General features: G+C 40.8%; 1 protein-coding gene across 6 annotated transcripts in view; it reads right to left on the bottom strand.

Annotated features, from left to right (window-relative positions):
* Nucleotides 1–243: 243 nt before the first annotated feature.
* The window catches only part of PASD1 (PAS domain containing repressor 1), a 146848-nt gene continuing 127000 nt past the window's right edge, over nucleotides 244–20091 (bottom strand). For all 6 annotated transcript variants that reach the window (XM_042974650.1, XM_042974652.1, XM_042974654.1 and 3 more), the window contains 5 exons: nucleotides 15388–15514; nucleotides 9496–9740; nucleotides 5369–5569; nucleotides 4858–5052; nucleotides 244–946 (listed from right to left, as the gene is read on the bottom strand). In XM_042974650.1, the coding sequence (XP_042830584.1) occupies nucleotides 791–946; nucleotides 4858–5052; nucleotides 5369–5569; nucleotides 9496–9740; nucleotides 15388–15514 (924 nt within the window). In that variant the 3' untranslated portion in view covers nucleotides 244–790. The remainder of the gene's footprint in view (nucleotides 947–4857; nucleotides 5053–5368; nucleotides 5570–9495; nucleotides 9741–15387; nucleotides 15515–20091) is intronic.

The following is a 20091-nucleotide window of genomic DNA, read 5'->3' as shown; positions in this document are numbered from 1 at the left end:
AGCATGGGCTACATGCAATGGGTAACCTCTACGCCCACTGTTTTCGGCCTGGTGGGCCTGTGGATGCCCTTGGCATCAATGAAAGAGCCATCAGCCTTGGCAAATGTGGCAGGGAGCTGAAGCATACATGAGGGACCCAACTCTAAGAAATGAGCCTGGTACCAGGATCCTGGTACCAATTAAGTCAGTACCATTTTTAGGTTCCAAAAATTAGTCATAAGTTCACAGAGTTGCAACAAAAGACAATTTTTATTAAGCATTGGAACTGTGATTATTTCAGTACAAAGCGCCTGTGTTAATCTGATTGCAGCTTCCCACAGTTGGAATGCCATTCCCTTGGGTTTCCCAAACATGACTATGGAGGAGATGCAGGGCCTGGTCATCAAGGCCAAGGCTTTGGCTTGTGGCTTAAGACAGAACAGCTTCTTACTAGATTGCACACCATGCTGGAAAATGTTTCTTGGCAGAAAAAAGATATTCTAACTTGCAGCCTCTGCAACATGCCTGCCCATGGTAGAATAGGTGTGTGCAAGGTCAAGCAGGGTAGGTGAGGACAGTGGTCTCCTGCTGTGGCCTGGCTACTGTCACATATTAGCACACTGGGGATCACAGGCTGCCGCTGAAACACAACTTCCAAGAAACAGGTTGTGCTCAACAATCCCAAACAGAACTTATCAAGAAAGAAAAGAAAGTACCCACCCCATTCTTCAACCCCTACTCCAGGGGATTCTGTAAGCTTTGGAGTTCCCCTGGCCATGCAGGCCTCATTGGTCTGTCTGTCCCTCTTCTCTCAAGGTTCAGTATGAAAATCCCACTGGTGTTCATCCAAGCTGGACTGTTCTGCAGACATGAAATAGTTGATTTGGCCTGGTGTTAATTCATCATGGTCCTGGAAAGCCTCTGAATCTGGAGATCCCTGGCTTCCTACTTCAGTAGCTGGCACCTGCTAAGAAAAAGGGGGACAAGGTGAGAAGCTCCCTTTAGTTCAAGTCAGCAAGCTACTGAGAAATATCTCTTTGGAACACACGCCTACAAGGTGCTGCTAGAAAGTGCAGCTGGGGAAAACGGGGTTCCTCTCCACTTTCATGTTTCAACAGCATCTTGCCTGAAAGACCAGCAAAAGTAGCACTGGACTCTCCCAAAGTTGTCTTACTGCCTAAGGCTACTGAGTTCTGTGTCTGGCCCTCCCTAGCCCAGCTTCTCTGCCAGTCATGGCTAGCTGAAGGCTTGGAAGGTCTCTTCCTGCCCCTACCCTTGGACCTTGCTATTACACTGCTCAGACTAAGTAACTTCATTGCTAAGCCTCACTTACCAGTGAGGTACTTGGCCCACTTGAACAATGTGATGGTAAAGGTAACAACAACCCACTCTAAGTTGTATAGTGGGGACGAGGGGCAGACACAAACGTGGTATTACAAAGAGTAGGCTGGGGGAGCCTTTTCTGTTTAAGGAGGAAGGATCCCTTGGGTTGGGTTTTGAGGGTGATGTAAGATTTCAAGAAGTACAACCAAAGGGGTGGAAGAGAATACAGAAGAACAGACAGAGCAGGGCTGGGCTATGGGAAGAAAGATTGATATGCTTGGGGACTTGGGGACAGGGAGTGCCCAGAGGACAGTGGAAATGAGTCAAGGCAGGGTGTGGGGAGCCCCTGAAGTCTTGTGGACAAGGAAGCTCCCACATGGTCCTGCCCTTGGCCATTCCACTGCATTCTCCCAACAACCTCCCAGGGGTCCTCCCTTCTCCACTTCCCTGAGATACCTGTTCAGCTTTGTCTCAGCTCTGCTTCTAAGGACCCATCCAGACGACAGTGCCTCAAAAGCAGACATGATGAAGGGTTTAACCAGAGTCTGGCTTGGTAACTCAACTACAGGGTCCACTGAGCATCTGGTCTCTTTGCATGAGAAGTCCCTCTCATGGATCAACTTTTCTGAGGACTGGCAGTCCAGTTGGTCCAGGTGTGTATGTGAAAATAATCACACTTTAGCCATTTAAAATAACCAAACTCCCTCATCCTGCCTTGGTCTACTGTTTTTTTTCCTTTTCTTGTTCTTGATAGTTTTAAAAATCAGAGGTTAGACATCATCAAGGTTTCTAAATCCAGAATCAAAACACCTTTATAAGTGCTTTTAGTCATATTGAGAATTTATGGTCCCAAGGGGCTTGCTGGGAGTGTACCTGGGAGCAAAATCCAATATGTGACTGCCATCTGGACCAGCTGCTAACACTGCCCTGGAAACATGACTATTACAGACAGTGCCCAAAGTGGGGTCTGTCCTGCCAAATATGGAGCACCCTGTGGATGAATACCAAGCACATTCCATAGAAGGACCCTTGTTTATTTTCAGTACAAGGAAACATACTCATACTAGGCTCTGGACTTTGTACGAGGGAACTAAAGATCCACAAGTTCAGAAAGGGGCCTGGCCTCTGGCAATGATTTCAGCATATGGCATGACTCACTTTGCCCAGGTAACATATGTTTAAGAAGTTTCCATGTGAGATTGCATTTAATATACATGAGGACAGCGCACTTTTTCATGGAACCCTGAAGAGAATCTTTTTACTCAGCAGTGCCTGCCACCACCATGTGAGTAACCACCCTCAAATTTACTGAGCTTTGAAGCCTGGATTTCACACAGATAGCATACTCCTGTTGTGTGTGCCTTTTGGGGAAAAGACCCAGCCTCCATACAGAACCCCTGACCTGGGCTGGGGAGGAGAGGAGAAAGGAATGGTATACCTGGGCCCAGGTGGCTTGGTCCTGCATAGTGGCCTGCTCACTGGAAGGATAAGTATTCACTTGGAAGTAAATGTGATACTGTGGATCTGGTGGCTGTTGCCAAAGTTGAATGTAATCCTGTGAGGTCTCCAGGGTGACTCAGTTTGAGTCAGAATTTATGGGAGACTCAGAAAAGCTGGTAGAGGAACCTGTCTCAGAGCCGGAACTATACAGCAGTGGCAGCAGATTGATGGGGGACCCCTGCTGGTCCTCAGGAAGAAAACTGAAAGAAACATGTTACAGTGACGTGGATCAGGGAACAATGATGACCCAGGAGCCATTGCCTTGCTCATCAGTAGGTGCTTATGGCACATTTCGTTTTGGTGGCTAAATCAGGATTCACTGGTTTGCACTCTCACTTTGCCTGAGTAAGATTCCATTTGCCACATTAAAGTGAATGTAAAGATTGAGATTAATTAGTCTTTTGTCTCAAGTAGTTTTATTTGTTTTACTTGGACACTCCTGGCTCTGCCACATGCCTTAATGCAAGTTACTGTACCCACCCAAAGTCAGTGCCTTGTCCTTTGTCACTGAAGGAGCTGGTAGCTGAATGGGGGTGCCAGGCCAGTTCCTCATTGCAAGTCCAGCGCTCTCTCCAAAACACTATGTCTGGGGCTCTTGGGATAAATAGGGACTTCCGAATCTGTACTTTCCACAACTTCCTCAAGTGGATTCTGATCAGGCCAGTGCAAAACATGGCACTAACCCACCTACCCCACGTATCAGGGTCACTGATCCTACAGGAAGGCCCAGAAGGAAATCTGGAGTTCTGGGAGGCCCACACAGAGAACTGGCATTCATTCAAAAATATTTATCGGGCATCAAGCATGTGCTATATACAACCCCTTCATTGCTGAGCAGAGTCTTCTCTTTCTGGAATTTGGGGCCACAGACTATCACTGAACAAAAAATGTGTTCATGTCCTCATACTGTCTCCAGGGCTTAGTCCTTCTGTGATGTTAGCTCTTTGGAATTCATTGGCCATCAAGCAAATGTTTCACGCCCACTTCTCTCCCACAGATTGTCAATTCATGGAGACCACTTCATCTGATCTGTTGTGATCACCAGATCCCAGTGAAGTGGGAGAAGAAAGCTGAGAGCCAGAAGTTATTCAGATATGGGCACTCAAGACTTCCCTATAGATACCCTGTGCCATGAGTCTGGGCTTGGGTGGATGAAGCCAAGAGATTTCGAGATTTGCATGCTAATTCCCTAGCTTGGGGGTGTACTCATCTAGGCCTTCTATTTTCATGGAGACTTCTCTGTTCCATCAATGCATGCTTGGCCACACACTGTGAACACAGAGGTAGGGAACCAGTGGCCACAGAGCAAGATGGGTGGGAGCATGCTGCTTTTGATGAGGGCACTTTTGGTGTCCTGTGGACAAGTCACTCATGGTTTTAGTCATGGCGTCCAGTCACGAGGGGAAAGCAGGGATCTTAGCCACTGCCACTGTCCCATGCACTTCTTCCCTCTGTCATCTTCGAGGTCCCCAAGGTTTTCATCTTGACAGTAGTCAGGGGGATGTTGTCCAGCCATTAACTGGACAGGAACAACGACGGGCTGGTTCTGCATAAATGTAACAAGGTCATCACAGAGGGACACAGCCATGCCAGCCTGGTTTAGCAGGCGTATTTGCAGCATCTGGTTTCCCACAGGATCTGCTGCTACAGGTATTGTTACTGCCCCTGCACATGTTGCATCCAAAGGAAAGAGATGACAGTACCTCAGTGTCTGCAAGAGCCCCCCAGAGATTGCTGGAATGCTCCCCCTCTGTTCTCCTGAAGCAGAAGATGACTGGCCCTGCATCTCTGGGCTTGGTCTGGGTAACTATCTTACTTGTTTGCTAAGGCACTAGTTGCAGTCATGCTCTTGGCTAAATAAGCTACAATTCAGAACATATGTACATGTATGTGTGGATGTGTGTCCAGGTCTAGTTAGTCAAGATTTTTTTTTTATCTCAGGTAAATGAACTGCAACCAAGTAGGCACTACACCCTCAGGAGAACCAGGTGAGCCCCAATTTTCATGAAAATCAAATCTCTTTTCAGCTACGTAGTTAAAACAGCCTTTCCCTACCTGGTTGGAGGCATCACAAGGCTCCTCAAGCTCCTCAGGGAATTTGAAATAGCGGGAAGATGAACCACAGGAAAGGCTGGTGTCCTTGAAATCTGGGAAGGGCCCCTCCATTTGCTCAGTGCGCGGTTTCTTGGGCACTGGCTCCAAAGACTGGGGCTCAGGACAGTGAAGGTGGTGTGAGGTGGTTGGCTGCATCTGTAAGGACACAGTATCACAAAGGTATTATTCAGGAGCCACACCTTTCCTCAGGGCATGGAGCCACAGTGCCTTCAGGCAGGCTCACAGGAAGCCCTGGTTGTATATAAGGCCGTCTGCCATTGCCAGAGCCCAGCTGGGCCCATCTCAGCCACTGCAGCCAAGAGACAAAGAGCAAAGCCAGATGTCACTGCTGAATACCACTCCAAATGTCCCATGCCATCCTGGAGCAGCTGCTGTCACTACTAGCAGGCCCTACTAACTCCTTGAAAACTATCAAGGTCCCTTTCTCCTCTCCCTTCTGCCTCTTACTTACATGGAACTGGCCTCTGATCTGAAAGCCGGAATCCTCTGTTCTCCGAAGCTGCTCCTTCATCATTTCCAGTGCGTCTTGTAGGCTTCTGATCTCAGCCTGCAGCATCCGAGTCTTTTCTTCCAGCTGCTCCCTAAACTTCCTCATCAGCCCCAGTTCCCGTTTGTTGATGTACAATGCAATTGACGGTAGTGGTTCTAATAGCTGTGGGGAGGAATTGCTTGTGGTTCATAGATAGGGACACCAGGTTCTCCAAATCCTACCATATTGCTTTATTTCCAAGTTTTTAAAGACTGAGAATGTGAATGATGTCACTCCACTCCCAATTTCATTCGTTACTAGAAAGTCTGAAGAAATGGTTACAGAATCCAGGATTTCTAGATCAGAAATGGATCATGGGAATCATTTAGTCAGATTTTTTGCCTCAAAACATAAAGCTATGGAATTGGCCCCAAAGTGTGAAGCCACCTGCCCAAAGTCCTTAGTGGAAGACTCAGAATGCAGTGAGTCATATCACAGATGAGGCATGTGGGAAACATCTATCAGATGCCCCTGTTGGCAATGTGGTAAGAGGAATGGTCAACTTGCACTTCCTTTGTTCCAGGTGCTCTTATAAGCACTACAAAGAAATCCACAGATCTGACCTTCACAATGTCCTCTAAAGTAAGTGCTGTCCATACAGTTATAGTAGAGGTAACAGGGGCCTGAAACAGACCAGAGGAAGGACACATACAAATGAAGGGACATATTTGAGAGAATTTAATAAAGTGGACATGGCTTCTCAACTAGCTAGCTAAGGGGGCAGGAAAGAGGTGGGGTTCTTGGAAAAAAGCTATCTGTGAAAGCTATCGTTTGCCTGATCTGGGCTAGATATTGTGTGTATAAACAAGATGAGAGAGCCACAGTGTCAGTATTAATGACGAGAAAGTACATACGCATGCGACTACTAGAAAACAAAAACAAAAGTCTCTTCTGTGGCCTTCTATTCTATACTGTGGCCTTAAACCCCTTTATGGCTAATGGAAGCACACAGCTGAATTATTAAAGAGAGACAGAGGAAAATACATGCAAGTTGTTTTTCTCACTTGGAATAAAAAATCATATACTTTAAGCCATTGAAAATTGTCCAATTGTCCTTCTTTTGTTATATAGTATATAGATCTTCATATAAGAAATCAGGCATTCAGTACACCTGGGTGGTTCAGTCAGCTAAGCATCCAACTTTGACTCAGGTGATGATCTCATGGTTTGTGGGTTCTAGCCCCATGTTGGGCTCTGTGCTGACAGCTCAGAGCCTGGAGCCTGCTTCAGATTCTGTGTCTCCCTCTCTCTCACCACCCACCCCCCACCCCCCGCCACACATGCTCTAATTCTCTTTCAAAATAAATATTAAAAAAAAGAAAGCAGGCTTTCAATAAACAAATGAAATGAAATGAAATGAAATGAAATAAATAAATAAAATAAAATAAAATAAAATAAAATAAAATAAAATAAAATAAAAAGTCTAAACTCAAGACTGGAAGCGACAAACCTTATAGGTTATCACATCCACACTCCCATTCTCCAAGCAAGAATCTTTGCTGTCTTTGGTAGATGAGCTACCAAGCCTGTCTCAAACTTTTCTGTGGAAGGTGAGGAAGCTCACCACCTGGGGAGGTAACCTAACTCATCTAAGAAAGGCTTTCTTGAGAGGAATGGAAAGTTGCCAGTCCTGAGCTGCTAGCTCTCCACCCTAGTTTGATCCACTGGAGACTTGTCTTCCACTTCAGGAACATGATGGCTATGCAGCTACTTGGATCAGGCTGTCCTGTCCCTTCCCAGCCTCCCTTCTCCAATGCCTTCTACTGTGACTACCTCCCACTACTGACAATATGACATTTTTCAGCCTTCCTCCAACCTGTCTCCATCTTCTGGCTACATTCCAGCCTGTCAATCCATGGCACCCCAAAATAAGCCCAATAAGCCCATGTACCACATGCAGAACTTTATTATGCACACTCATTGCTGGTTATTTTGACTATTTTAAACAAATATTATATTGAAAGTTTAGTTATAAATTCATTCAAAGCAGAAGAGAAACGTCAACAGTGGAAGGGGAACCACAGCATTTTGGCATAATAAAGACATAAATAAGGACAAAATGGATTTATACAGAAATTTTCTTTTAAATTGTTCAAAAATTTTTCATAGCAGTCCAAAAATCCCTGCAAGGCAAGCAGACCATTTCAAGATGGAGAAACTGACATGCAGGGATGTGCCAAAGTCACTGCACACTGTCTTCTATCCCTCAGTTCTTCTCATTACAATAGGGAGTGACTCATCTTAGGCTTCATAATTAATGCACACAATTCCATGTAACAAACCATAAACTCATTACCTTGCCTGCCAATCCTGATTTTAATAATCTTCTCTATTATAAAAGATGATTGTCCAAATCTGTCATTACGTACACAAATTTGAGGATAGAAGAGCAACAGAGTAGTTAATCCAAATGTATTGATTTGGCCTCAGACCATACATCAATGTTGACATTTGAAGGTTGGCTACATCTAACATTCTGAAAGGCATGCTTCTAGCCTAAAAAAAAATTCCATTGGAGAAACCTAGCTTGTGGTGGGGAGGTGCTGCTATGGTAAGCAGGAAAGTCATCTTTCTTGGAGATGGTTAGCATTCCCTCACAGGTGATAAGGAACAGTGCTTTAAAGTACTGCCTTTCCCAAGGGAATTAAAATCAAAAGTGAACTATTGGGACCTCATCAAGATAAAAAGCTTCTGTACAGCAAAGGAAACAATCAATAAAACTAAAAGGCAACCGATGGAATGGGAAAAGATATTTGCAAATGACACATCGGATAAAAGGCTAGTATCTAAAATCTATAAAGAACTCACCAAACTCCACACCTGAAAAACAAATAATCCAGTGAAGAAATGGGTAAAAGACATGAATAGAAACTTTTCCAAAGAAGACATCCGGATGGCCAACAGACACATGAAAAGATGCTCAACGTCACTCCTCATCAGGGAAATACAAATCAAAACCACACTCAGATACCATTTCATGTCAGTCAGAGTGGCTAAAATGAACAAATCAGGAGACTATAGATGCTGGTGAGGATGTGGAGAGATGGGAACCCTCTTGCACTGCTGGTAGGAATGCAAAATGATGCAGCCACTCTGGAAAACAGTGTGGAGGTTCCTCAAAAAATGAAAAATAGAACTACCCTATGACCCAGCAATAGCACTGCTAGAAATCTACCCAAAAGATACAGGAGTGCTGATGCATAGGGCACATGTACCCCAATGCTTATAGCAGCACTTTCAACAATAGCCAAATTATGGAAAGAGCCCAAATGTCCATCGATGGATGAATGGATAAAGAAGATGTGGTTTATATATACAATGGAATACTACTTGGCAATGAGAAAGAATGAAATCTGGCCATTTGCAGCAATGTGGATGGAACTGGAGGGTATTATGCTAAGTGAAATAAGCCAGGCAGAGTAAGACAGATACCATATGTTTTCACTCATATGTGGATCTTGAGAAACATAACAGAAGACCAGGGGGGAGAGGAAGCGGGGAATAAAAGTTACAGAGAGGAAGGGAGGCAAACCATAAAAGACTCTTAAGGACTGAGAACAAACTAAGGGTAGATGGGGGTGGGGGATAGGGGAAAGTGGGTTATGGGCAGGGAGGAGGGCATTTGTTGGGATGAGCAATGGGTGTTGTATGAAAACCAATTTGACAATAAATTATATTTTAAGAATGTTTAAAAATAAAATAAAATAAAATGTAATAAAGTAAAATAAAATAAAATACTGCCTTTTCTTAGTGGATAACCTTCCCATTTGGCCCAAACTTTCTCTCAAGCACAAGGTGTCTTTGCATATTTCACATTAAGAAAGGAACGGAGATTTGGTTTTACTTAGAGAATCTTCAATCTCCCTATTTTCTAGGGTCTACTGGATTCTCAGCAGAATAGGAAAATCCAGTATGACAGAAATGGTGATACAGTTAAAAAAAAAATAAGATGCTTTCTGCAAAATGAACCTGAGCACAAGAGTGGAAATTCAGGGTTTTGCAAGGTTAGTGGTCCAGACAAATACATGGAGCAAGACTCCCAGAGGTACCTCATCACTGATGCCACCAGCCACACTGAAGGATGAGAGGGCCTCCTGCTCCACCTGGTCTAGCTGGTCCTCCTCCTCCACCTCCTCCGCTCGTTCCACCTCTTCTTCTTTGTCTACTTGTTCCACCTCTTCCATCTCATCAATCTGACCCATCTTTTCCACCTCGTCCACCTGTTGCACCTCATCCATATCATCCACCTGTTCCACCTCAGGTTCGAATTCAGAGCTCTGCAAAGATGATGTAGCTGAAGAAGAAAGCACAGTGGCATTCATGACCAAGAAAGCAGAAGTACCAACATTATCAAAGATTTACTGATTTCTCTTTATTTCCCCTTTTAAGTCATAAAAACAGGAGTGTCCAGTTTTATTCTATGTTAAGGATCAGATGTGCCAGGTACCAGGAGTAAGTCAGAGCATTACTTAAAAATCTGTTCATATTTGATAAGGGGATGGAGCACCATCTATCATGCTAATGGTCAACAAAAGAAAGCCAGAGTAGCCATACTTATATCAGACAATCTAGACTTTAAAATAAAGACTGTATCAAGAGATGCAGAAGGGCATTATATCATAATCAAGGGGTCTATCCACCAAGAAGACCTAACAATTGTAAGCATTTATGCGCCAAATGTGAGAGCACCCAAATATATAAATCAATTAATCACAAACATAAAGAAACTCATCAATAGTAATACCATAATAGTAGGAGACTTCAACACCCCACTCACAGCAATGGACAGATCATCTAATCAAAAAATCAACAAGGAAACAAGGGCTTTGAATGACACACTGCACCAGACGGACTTAACAGATATATTCAGAATATTTCATCCTAAAGCAGCAGAATATACATGGAACGTTCTCCGGAATAGACCATATACTGGAGCACAAATCAGCCCTAAGCAAGTACAAAAAGACCAAGATCATACCGTGCATATTTTCAGACCACAACGCTATGAAACTCAAAATCATCCACAAGAAAAAATCTGGAAAGGTAACAAATACTTGGAGACTGAAGATCATCCTACTAAAGAATAAATGGACTAACCAAGAAGTTAAAGAGGAAATTAAAAAGTATGTGGAAGTCAATGAAAATGATAACACCACAACCCAAAATCTCTGGGACGCAGCAAAGGTGGTCATAAGAGGAAAGCATATAGCAACCCAGGCCTTCCTAAAGAAGGAAGAAAGAGCTCAGATACACAACCTAACCTTACACCTTAAGGAGCTGGAAAAAGAAGAGCAAATAAAACCCCAAACCAGCAGAAGACAGGAAATAATAAAGATTAGAGCAGAAATTAATGCTATCGAAACCAAAAAAACACAGAACAGATTAATGAAACCAGAAGCTGGTTTTTCAAAGAATTAACAAAATTGATAAACCACTAGCCAGTTTGATCAAAAGGAAAAAGGAAAGGACCCAAATAAATAAAATCAATAATGAAAGAGGCGAGATCACCACCAACACAGCAGAAATAAAAACAATAAGAGAATATTATGAGCAATTATATGCCAATAAAATGGGCAATCTGGAAGAAATGAACAAATTCCTAGAAACATATACACTACCAAAATGGAAACAGGAAGAAATAGAAAATTTGAACAGACCCATAACCAGTAAGGAAATCGAATTAGTAATCAAAAATCTGCCAAAAAACAAGAGTCCAGGGCCAGATGGCTTTCCAGGGGAATTCTACCAAACATTTAAGGAAGAGTTAACACCTATTCTCTTGAAGCTGTTCCAAAAAATAGACATGGAAGGAAAACTTCCAAACTCTTCCTATGAAGCCACCATTACCTTGATTCCAAAACCAGACAGAGACACCACTAAAAAGGAGAACTATAGACCAATTTCCCTGATGAACATGGATGCAAAAATCCTCCACAAGATATTAGCCAATTGGTTCCAACAATACATTAAAAAATTATTCACCACGACCAAGTGAGATTTATACCTGGGATGCAGGGCTGGTTCAATATCCACAAAACAATCAACGTGATTCACCACATCAATAAAAGAAAGGACAAGAACCATATGATCCTCTCAATAGATGCAGAGAAAGCATTTGACAAAATACAGCATCCTTTCTTGATAAAAACCCTCAAGAAGGTAGGGAGAGAAGGAGCGTACCTCGAGATCATAAAAGCCATGTATGAACAACCCAACACTAATATCATCCTCAATGGAAAAACTGAGAGCTTTCCCCCTAAGGTCAGGAACAAGACAGGGATGTCCACTCTCGCCACTGTTGTTCAACATACTATTGGAAGTCTTACTCTCTGCAACCAGACAACACAAAGAAATAAAAGGCATCCAAATTAACCAGGAGGAGATCAAACTTTCACTCTTAGCACATGACATGATACTGTATATGGAAAACCCAAAAGATTCCACCAAAGTACTGCTAGAATTGATTCATGAATTCAGCAAAGTTTCAGGATATAAAATCAATGCACAGAAATCAGATGCATTCCTATACACCAATAATGAAGTGACAGAGAAATCAAGGAATCGATCCCATTTATAGTCGCACAAAAAAAAAAAACATAAAATACCTAGGAATAAATCTAACCAAACAGGTGAAAAATCTATACACTGAAAACTATAGAAAGGTTATGAAAGAAATTGAAGACACAAAAAAAGAAAAAATAGAAAAAGATTCCAGGCTCCTGGATACGAAGAACAAATATTGTTAAAATGTCGATACTACCCAAAGCAATCTACATATTCAATGCAATCCCTATCAAAATAACACCAGCATTCTTCACAGAGGTAGAACAAACAATCCTAAAATTTGTATGGAACCAGAAAAGACCCCAAAGAGCCAAAGCAATCTTGAAAAAGAAAACGAAAGCAGGAGGCATCACAATCCCAGACTTCAAGCTATAGTGCAAAGCTGTAATCATCAAGACAGTATGGTACTACCACAAGAACAGACACTCAGATCAATGGAAAAGAATAGAGAACCCAGAAATGGACCCACAAACATATGCCAACTAATCTTTGACAAAGCAGGAATGAATATCCAATGGAATAAAGACAGTCTCTTCAGCAAGTGGTACTGGGAAAACTGGACAGCGACATGCAGAAGAATGAACCTGGACCACTTTCTTACCCCATACACAAAAACAAACCCAAAATGGATGAAAGACCTCAATGTAAGACAGGAAGCCATCAAAATCCTCGAGGAGAAAGCAGGCAAAAACCTCTTTGATCTCGGCCACAGCGACTTCTTACTCAACACGTGTCCGGAGGCAAGGGAAACAAAAGCAAAAAATGAACTACTGGGACCTCATCAAAATAAAAAGCTTCTGCACAGCGAAGGAAACAATCAGCAAAACTAAAAGGCAACCGACAGAATGGGAGAAGATATTTGCAAATGACATATCAGATAAAGGGTTAGTATCCAAAATCTATAAAAAAACTTCTCAAACTCAACACCCAAAAAACAAATAATCCAGTGAAGAAATGGGCAAAAGACATGAATAGACACTTCTCCAAAGAACACATCCAGATGGCCAACCGACACATGAAAAAATGCTCAACTTCACTCATCATCAGGGAAATACAAGTCAAAACCACAATGAGATACCACCTCACACCTGTCAGAATGGCTAACATTGACAACTCAGGCAACAACAGATGTTGGCGAGGATGTGGAGAAAGAGGATCTCTTTTGCATTGTTGGTGGCAATGCAAGCTGGTGCAGCCACTCTGGAAAACAGCATGGAGGTTCCTCAAAAAACTAAAAACAGAACTACCCTACGACCCAGCAATCACACTACTAGGCATTTATCCAAGGGATACAGGTGTGCTGTTTTGAAGGGACACATGCACCCCCATGTTTATAGCAGCACTATCAACAATAGCCAAAGTATGGGAAGAGCACAAATGTCCATGGATGGATGCATGGATAAAGAAGATATAGTATATATATACAATGGAGTATTATTTGGCGATCAAAAAGCATGAAATCTTGCCATTTGCAACTACATGGATGGAACTGGAGGGCATTATGCTAAGTGAAACTAGAGAAAGACAAAAAGCATATGACTTCACTCATATGAAGACTTTAAGAGACAAAACAGATGAATATAAGGGAAGGGAAAAAATAATATAAAAACAGGGAGGGGGGACAAAACAGAAGAGACTCATAAATATGGAGAACAAACTGAGGGTTACAGGAGGGGTGTGGGAGGGGGGAATGGGCTAAATGGGTAAGGGGCACTAAGGAATCTACTCCTGAAATCATTGTTGCACTAGATGCTAATTTGGATGTAAATTAAAAAAATAATAATAAAACAAGTTAAAATTTAAAAAAAAACAAAAAAAATCTGTTCATATTTGAAAATAAATAAAAAGGAAGTAGTGTCTGACTTTTCTTCTACCCACCCACGCATAAGTGGGTAGGTACCCAAACCATTCGTGTTGAGTGTCTTTTCATTATAAAAATTTTTTTGGCTGTGCTTCTGAAAATTCGTACCTTCCAACTGATAATACCAAATTAAACGTAATGAAAAAAGATTCTCCTTCAACAGCCCCAAAAGCAAAGTGGAGAATATTATTTGAAGAATGCAAACTGGCGGTCATTTTGGAATATAGTTTGGCAGTTTATTTTACACACATTTTCCATATGACCCAGCTGTCCCACTCCTAGGAATTTAATGAAGTCAATTGAACATTTGTATTCCCACAAAAAAACCCTCTATGCAAATGTTTATAGTAGTTTTACTTATAATCACTGAAAACGTGGAAATAACCCAGATGTCTTTCTGCAGATTAATGGATTTTTAAACAAATAACTGTGGTGCATGCATAAGATGCAGTACTACTAAGCAAGGAAAGAGGAATGAACCATTGATTCATGAAACATGGATGAATCTTATATGCATTTTGTTAACAAAGCCAGAACAAAAAGGTAGGGCACTATATGATTCCATTTACAGGACATTCTGGAAAAAGGAAAACAGAGAAGGAATACAGATCAATGGTTGCCAGAGGAGGAGGACAGAGCTGGAGTTCAAAGAGACAACTCTAAGGAATTTGGGGATGACAGAACTGTTCTGTTTGGTAATGTGGTAGCAGATACAGGACTCCTTGCCTTTGTCAAACTCATAGAAGCATACATCTCAAAGAGTGTGTGCAAATTTAAAACTAAATTTGCTCTTATATGTTTTAGAAATCACAATCATGGGTTCATGGTCTTCCCCCTCTCTAAATCAATTTTTTAAAGGACTTTTTAAACAAAGTTTGAAATTGGCAGCAATAATGTCAAAGTCATTAATTAGAACATTTTAAAAATATATGTATTAGTTCTATATGTGAAGATTCCCAAATTCAAATACTCTATGCTAAGCTCAGCAAATTAGACATGATCCGTATTATGCATCCAGCACTGCTTTAAGTTTTGTACTTTTTATACAATTATATTTATGAAATTTCTTTAATACCAAAACTTACATAATAAATATTACTGTTTCTGAGAGGCTATCCTTTTTAGTCTTTACTAAAAGTTCTTCTTATAGTACATTTTTTTAAAAACAAGAGGTTTCTTTGGATTGCAATCCCTATGGCACAGTCTTCACTAAGACTGCATAAGAGATAAGATGCTACTCCTCCAGGGACTGGGATCTAGCACCAATCTTTAGAATATTAAATTTTAATGGGACAGAATAATACCATTCTCCAGCACTCAAACCACTGATGAGATACTCACTTTCACTGCTCTCAAATCATCATCTCAAAAAACTTACAGAAGATGAAGAAAGTTCACTCTTGAGATTTCACACCATTATAAACAGAACACTCTCTTCCTTTGAAAAGCCATAACTACCCTGTGGGCCACTGTTTTTCTTCTGATAATCTCCATCCAAGTGTCCAAATGTACCTACCTGATGATTCAGGTATGCTTTCCATGGAAGATATGCTGGAGTCATAACATGTAGCAGACTCTATCCCACTTTCATGAACAGATTCCTGCAGTCCATATTGCTTGACTGTTATAAGATCAACTTGATCCTGGGAATTTCCAAAAGAGAAGATGACATTTCAATTTGGAGAAAGAGATATACAAACAATAGGAAACACAGGCAGAACACAAACTTGGATGCATTTCACATCACAATTTCCAACATTGGTTCTATCAATTAAATACCTAAACAAAACCATCATTAAATATGTTCTTGAAAAACACTGCTGGAAGGTAATAACGAGCAGCGATTATGGGTGCAACATGCTATACATTGTCAAAACTGAGAAAATAAACACAGTACAGATGTGCTTAAGCACAAGCATAAGAGAAATGTGTGCCATCAAAGACCATGGCAAAAAAAAAAAAATACACACCTCTCAGAGGTGTTGGTAGGATGCTGATGTGACTGTGGGAGAAGGGCACCACCACCACTAGCAGGGCCATTTCTCCAGAGGTCCTGCACATGCAGCCTGTACTGACTGCAAGGAAAGGTCAGTCGAGGCTGCTTAATGACTACTTCTAATCTGCATTTAAACCATGAAGTAGGCTTAAATGCACATTACACTTGGAAGTATTATTAGCAAAAACATCTTTACTCTGTGTACTAGTAGAACAGAGATGGAAATGGCCCTGGAGAGCTTCTAGTGCAACCTCCCCATTTGATAGTGTCAAAGAGGAGAAGGTCATACAGCAAGTTAGTAGCAGAGTGAGAGGTAGAATCCAACGACTCCTTGGCACAAGAACAGACACTCAGATCAATGGAAAAGAATAGAGAACCCAGAAATGGACCCACAAACATATGCCAGCTAATCTTTGACAAAGCAGGAATGAATATCCAATGGAATAAAGACAGTCTCTTCAGCAAGTGGTACTGGGAAAACTGGACAGCGACATGCAGAAGAATGAACCTGGACCACTTTCTTACCCCATACACAAAAACAAACCCAAAATGGATGAAAGACCTCAATGTAAGACAGGAAGCCATCAAAATCCTCGAGGAGAAAGCAGGCAAAAACCTCTTTGATCTCGGCCACAGCGACTTCTTACTCAACACGTGTCCGGAGGCAAGGGAAACAAAAGCAAAAAATGAACTACTGGGACCTCATCAAAATAAAAAGCTTCTGCACAGCGAAGGAAACAATCAGCAAAACTAAAAGGCAACCGACAGAATGGGAGAAGATATTTGCAAATGACATATCAGATAAAGGGTTAGTATCCAAAATCTATAAAAAAACTTCTCAAACTCAACACCCAAAAAACAAATAATCCAGTGAAGAAATGGGCAAAAGACATGAATAGACACTTCTCCAAAGAACACATCCAGATGGCCAACCGACACATGAAAAAATGCTCAACTTCACTCATCGTCAGGGAAATACAAGTCAAAACCACAATGAGATACCACCTCACACCTGTCAGAATGGCTAACATTGACAACTCAGGCAACAACAGATGTTGGCGAGGATATGGAGAAAGAGGATCTCTTTTGCATTGTTGGTGGCAATGCAAGCTGGTGCAGCCACTCTGGAAAACAGCATGGAGGTTCCTCAAAAAACTAAAAACAGAACTACCCTACGACCCAGCAATCACACTACTAGGCATTTATCCAAGGGATACAGGTGTGCTGTTTTGAAGGGACACATGCACTCTCATGTTTATAGCAGCACTATCAACAATAGCCAAAGTATGGGAAGAGCCCAAATGTCCATGGATGGATGCATGGATAAAGAAGATGTAGTATATATATACAATGGAGTATTACTTGGCGATCAAAAAGAATGAAATCTTGCCATTTGCAACTACTTGAATGGAACTGGAGGGCATTATGCTAAATGAAATTAGTCAGAGAAAGATAAAAAGCATATGACTTCATATGAGGACTTTAAGAGACAAAACAGATGAACATAAGGGAAGGGAAACAAAAATAATATAAAAACAGGGAGGGGGACAAAACAGAAGAGACTCATAAATATGGAGAAAAAACTGAGGGCTACTAGAGGGGTTGTGGGAGGGGGGATGGGCTAAATGGGTAAGGGGCACTAAGGAATCTACTCCTGAAATCATTGTTGCACTATATGCTAACTAATTTGGATGTAAATTTAAAAAAATAAAAAATTAAATTAAAAAAAATAAAGGGAATATAAGACCCACCTCAAAAAAAAAATTAAAGGAAAAGGAGGATCTTTCCCCAATACTTTGCTCTATAATTAAAAAAAACACGTCCCTGTAGTAGGTTGAATAATGGCCCCCAAAGATATCAAGATCCTAGTCCTGGAAACTTGTAAATGTAATCTTATTTGGAAATATGGTCTTTGCATATGTAATCAAGTCAAAATGAGATTATACTAGATTAGAGAAGGCCCTAAATCCAGTTTTACTGGTATCCCTATAAGAAGAGGACATTTGCACAGGAGTTTCTCAAAACACTTGGAAACTAAAAAACACATGCTAATTAAACACTACACTTCAAAATAATCATAAAGGAAATCTCAAAGAAAATGAAAGAAGTACATTGAGCTGAATGCAAGATATGAAAACTTGTGGGGCTTAGCTGGAGCACTTAGAGGGAGATGTATAGTGCTGATTGCACATGTTGGAAATGACAAAGAGTCTCAGTAATCTAAGCTCCTACCTAAAGAACCTAGAAAAAGAAGAGCAAAATAAACCCAAATCAAATAGAAAGAAGGGAATTATATAAGAGCAGAGATCAATGAAATTGAAAATAGACAAGAAAATCAATGAAACAAAGAGTTTGAGCTTTGAAAGTTCAATAAAATTGATAACTCTCTACCAAGACTATTAAAATTAAAAAGAGGACACAACCTATATCAAGAAGGAAACAGAGGCTATCACTTACAGACCAAGCAGTCATCAATATGATAATAAGAGAATACTATAAACAATTGTACACACAAATTTCACGACTTAGATGAAATGGACCAATTTCTCAAAAAACACAAACCACTATGTTCATCCAATATGAAATAAATAATTTGAGTAGTCCTTTATTAAAGTAATTGAATTTGTAATGAAAAACTTCCCCCGAAAGAAATCTGGAAGCCCAGATGGTTGCACTGGAGAATTATAACCATTTAAAGAAGAATTAATACTGGGGCACCTGGGTGACCCAGTTAGTTAAACGTCCGACTTTTGATCTCAGTTCAGGTGATGGTGATCTCAAGGTTCCTGATATTGATCCCCACAACAGGCTCTAGGCTGAACAGCACGGAGCCTGCTTGGGATTCTCTCTCTCCTTCTCTCTCTGCCCCTCCCCTGCTTGCACATTTTCTCTAAATAAATAAATAAATAAATAAACTTAAAAAAATTTAGAAACAAGAATCCAATGACTCCAAACTCAGCGCTCTTTTAAGCCATTTCCTGCTTTAAGCTGCATACATTATATTCCTATTTTAGTGATCCACTTCAACTTCCTTAATAACTGGGTCCTTTTTGAACAGTCTGCAGCCCACTGCTCATATGAAATGTAAGTGCCTAGGTTAGCAGTGGAATCTTTTACATCCCTGCTGAAAATTTTAGTGTTTGGGTTTTTTTGTTTTGTTTTGTTTTGTTATTTGGTTGTTGTTGTTTTTGGACTGGATTAAGACAGAGTTCTATGCCAATTTTTCTATAAGGAACCTGCTTGTTGAAACACACTGATCCAGATCAAATCCCAGCATTTGAAATTCAGGAAATTGTACAACCTCCCTGTTCAAGGGAAGTGTGTTTTGTACTCCTTAACATAAGCAATATGCTGCTGGGGATGTGACAATCTTTTCAATATTTAGAAAGATATGCTGGTGGGTGGTATTCACTGAGATGCAGTATGACCTTTCTTTCCCTGTCCTCTTCCTTCTGCTTTTCATCACAGTCATATATCAATTTAATCACTAGCTTTCTGCTTCCTGGATGAGTTTCAATAGAAATGTGGATACTTGGGTGTTAAGATGTCCATTTTTGTGTGTTCATATATTTTATTTAGTCTATCAATATAAAGTCACTAAACTCAAACTTAAAATGACAGAATCATGTGCAGCAATGGTAACTGGCCTGGAAAAAAACAAAGCAAAAAACGATTTTAGAAGCAAAAAGATACCATTGAAGGGGAGCAGATGTGTCACCTGTAGTAAGCTGTGGCAACTGTAGGGCTCATTTGATTGTTTCCCATCTCTTAAGAGTCCCTGTCCTTTGTTGCCTGATGAACACTATCCTGAAAACTGTTATTTCATACATTTTGTCATTTGGGGCAGGAATGTTAAATCTAGTCCCAAGCACTCCATCTTCATTAGAAGCAGAAGTTTTTCAATTCCATGGAATACTATACAGTTATTGAAATAATTATAATTAGGATTAGAGAAAGATGAAACAGGGTTACAAGTGAAAGCCAAAGCTGTGGAGTAGCATGTAAACTATCATTATCACTAAGTGAAAAACACATATGCTGGTAGACTAAGACTGAATGGGAATAAGCAAAGTAAATAGCAATTGTGCCATGGTGGTGGGATTATGGGTTTCTTTAAAAAATGTACCTTTAAATGCTATAATTACTTAGGTTTTATAAGTTTTATAAAGTGAGAATTTTTAAATCCAGCTTTCCTCAAAACACACTAAGTTCCTCAGAACACAG

This window comes from Panthera tigris, chromosome X (genome assembly GCF_018350195.1).
Source record: "Panthera tigris isolate Pti1 chromosome X, P.tigris_Pti1_mat1.1, whole genome shotgun sequence".
NCBI lineage: Eukaryota > Metazoa > Chordata > Mammalia > Carnivora > Felidae > Panthera > Panthera tigris.
The sequence above is the reverse complement of the archived record's forward strand: the minus strand, read 5'-3'. Positions and strand labels throughout refer to the sequence as shown.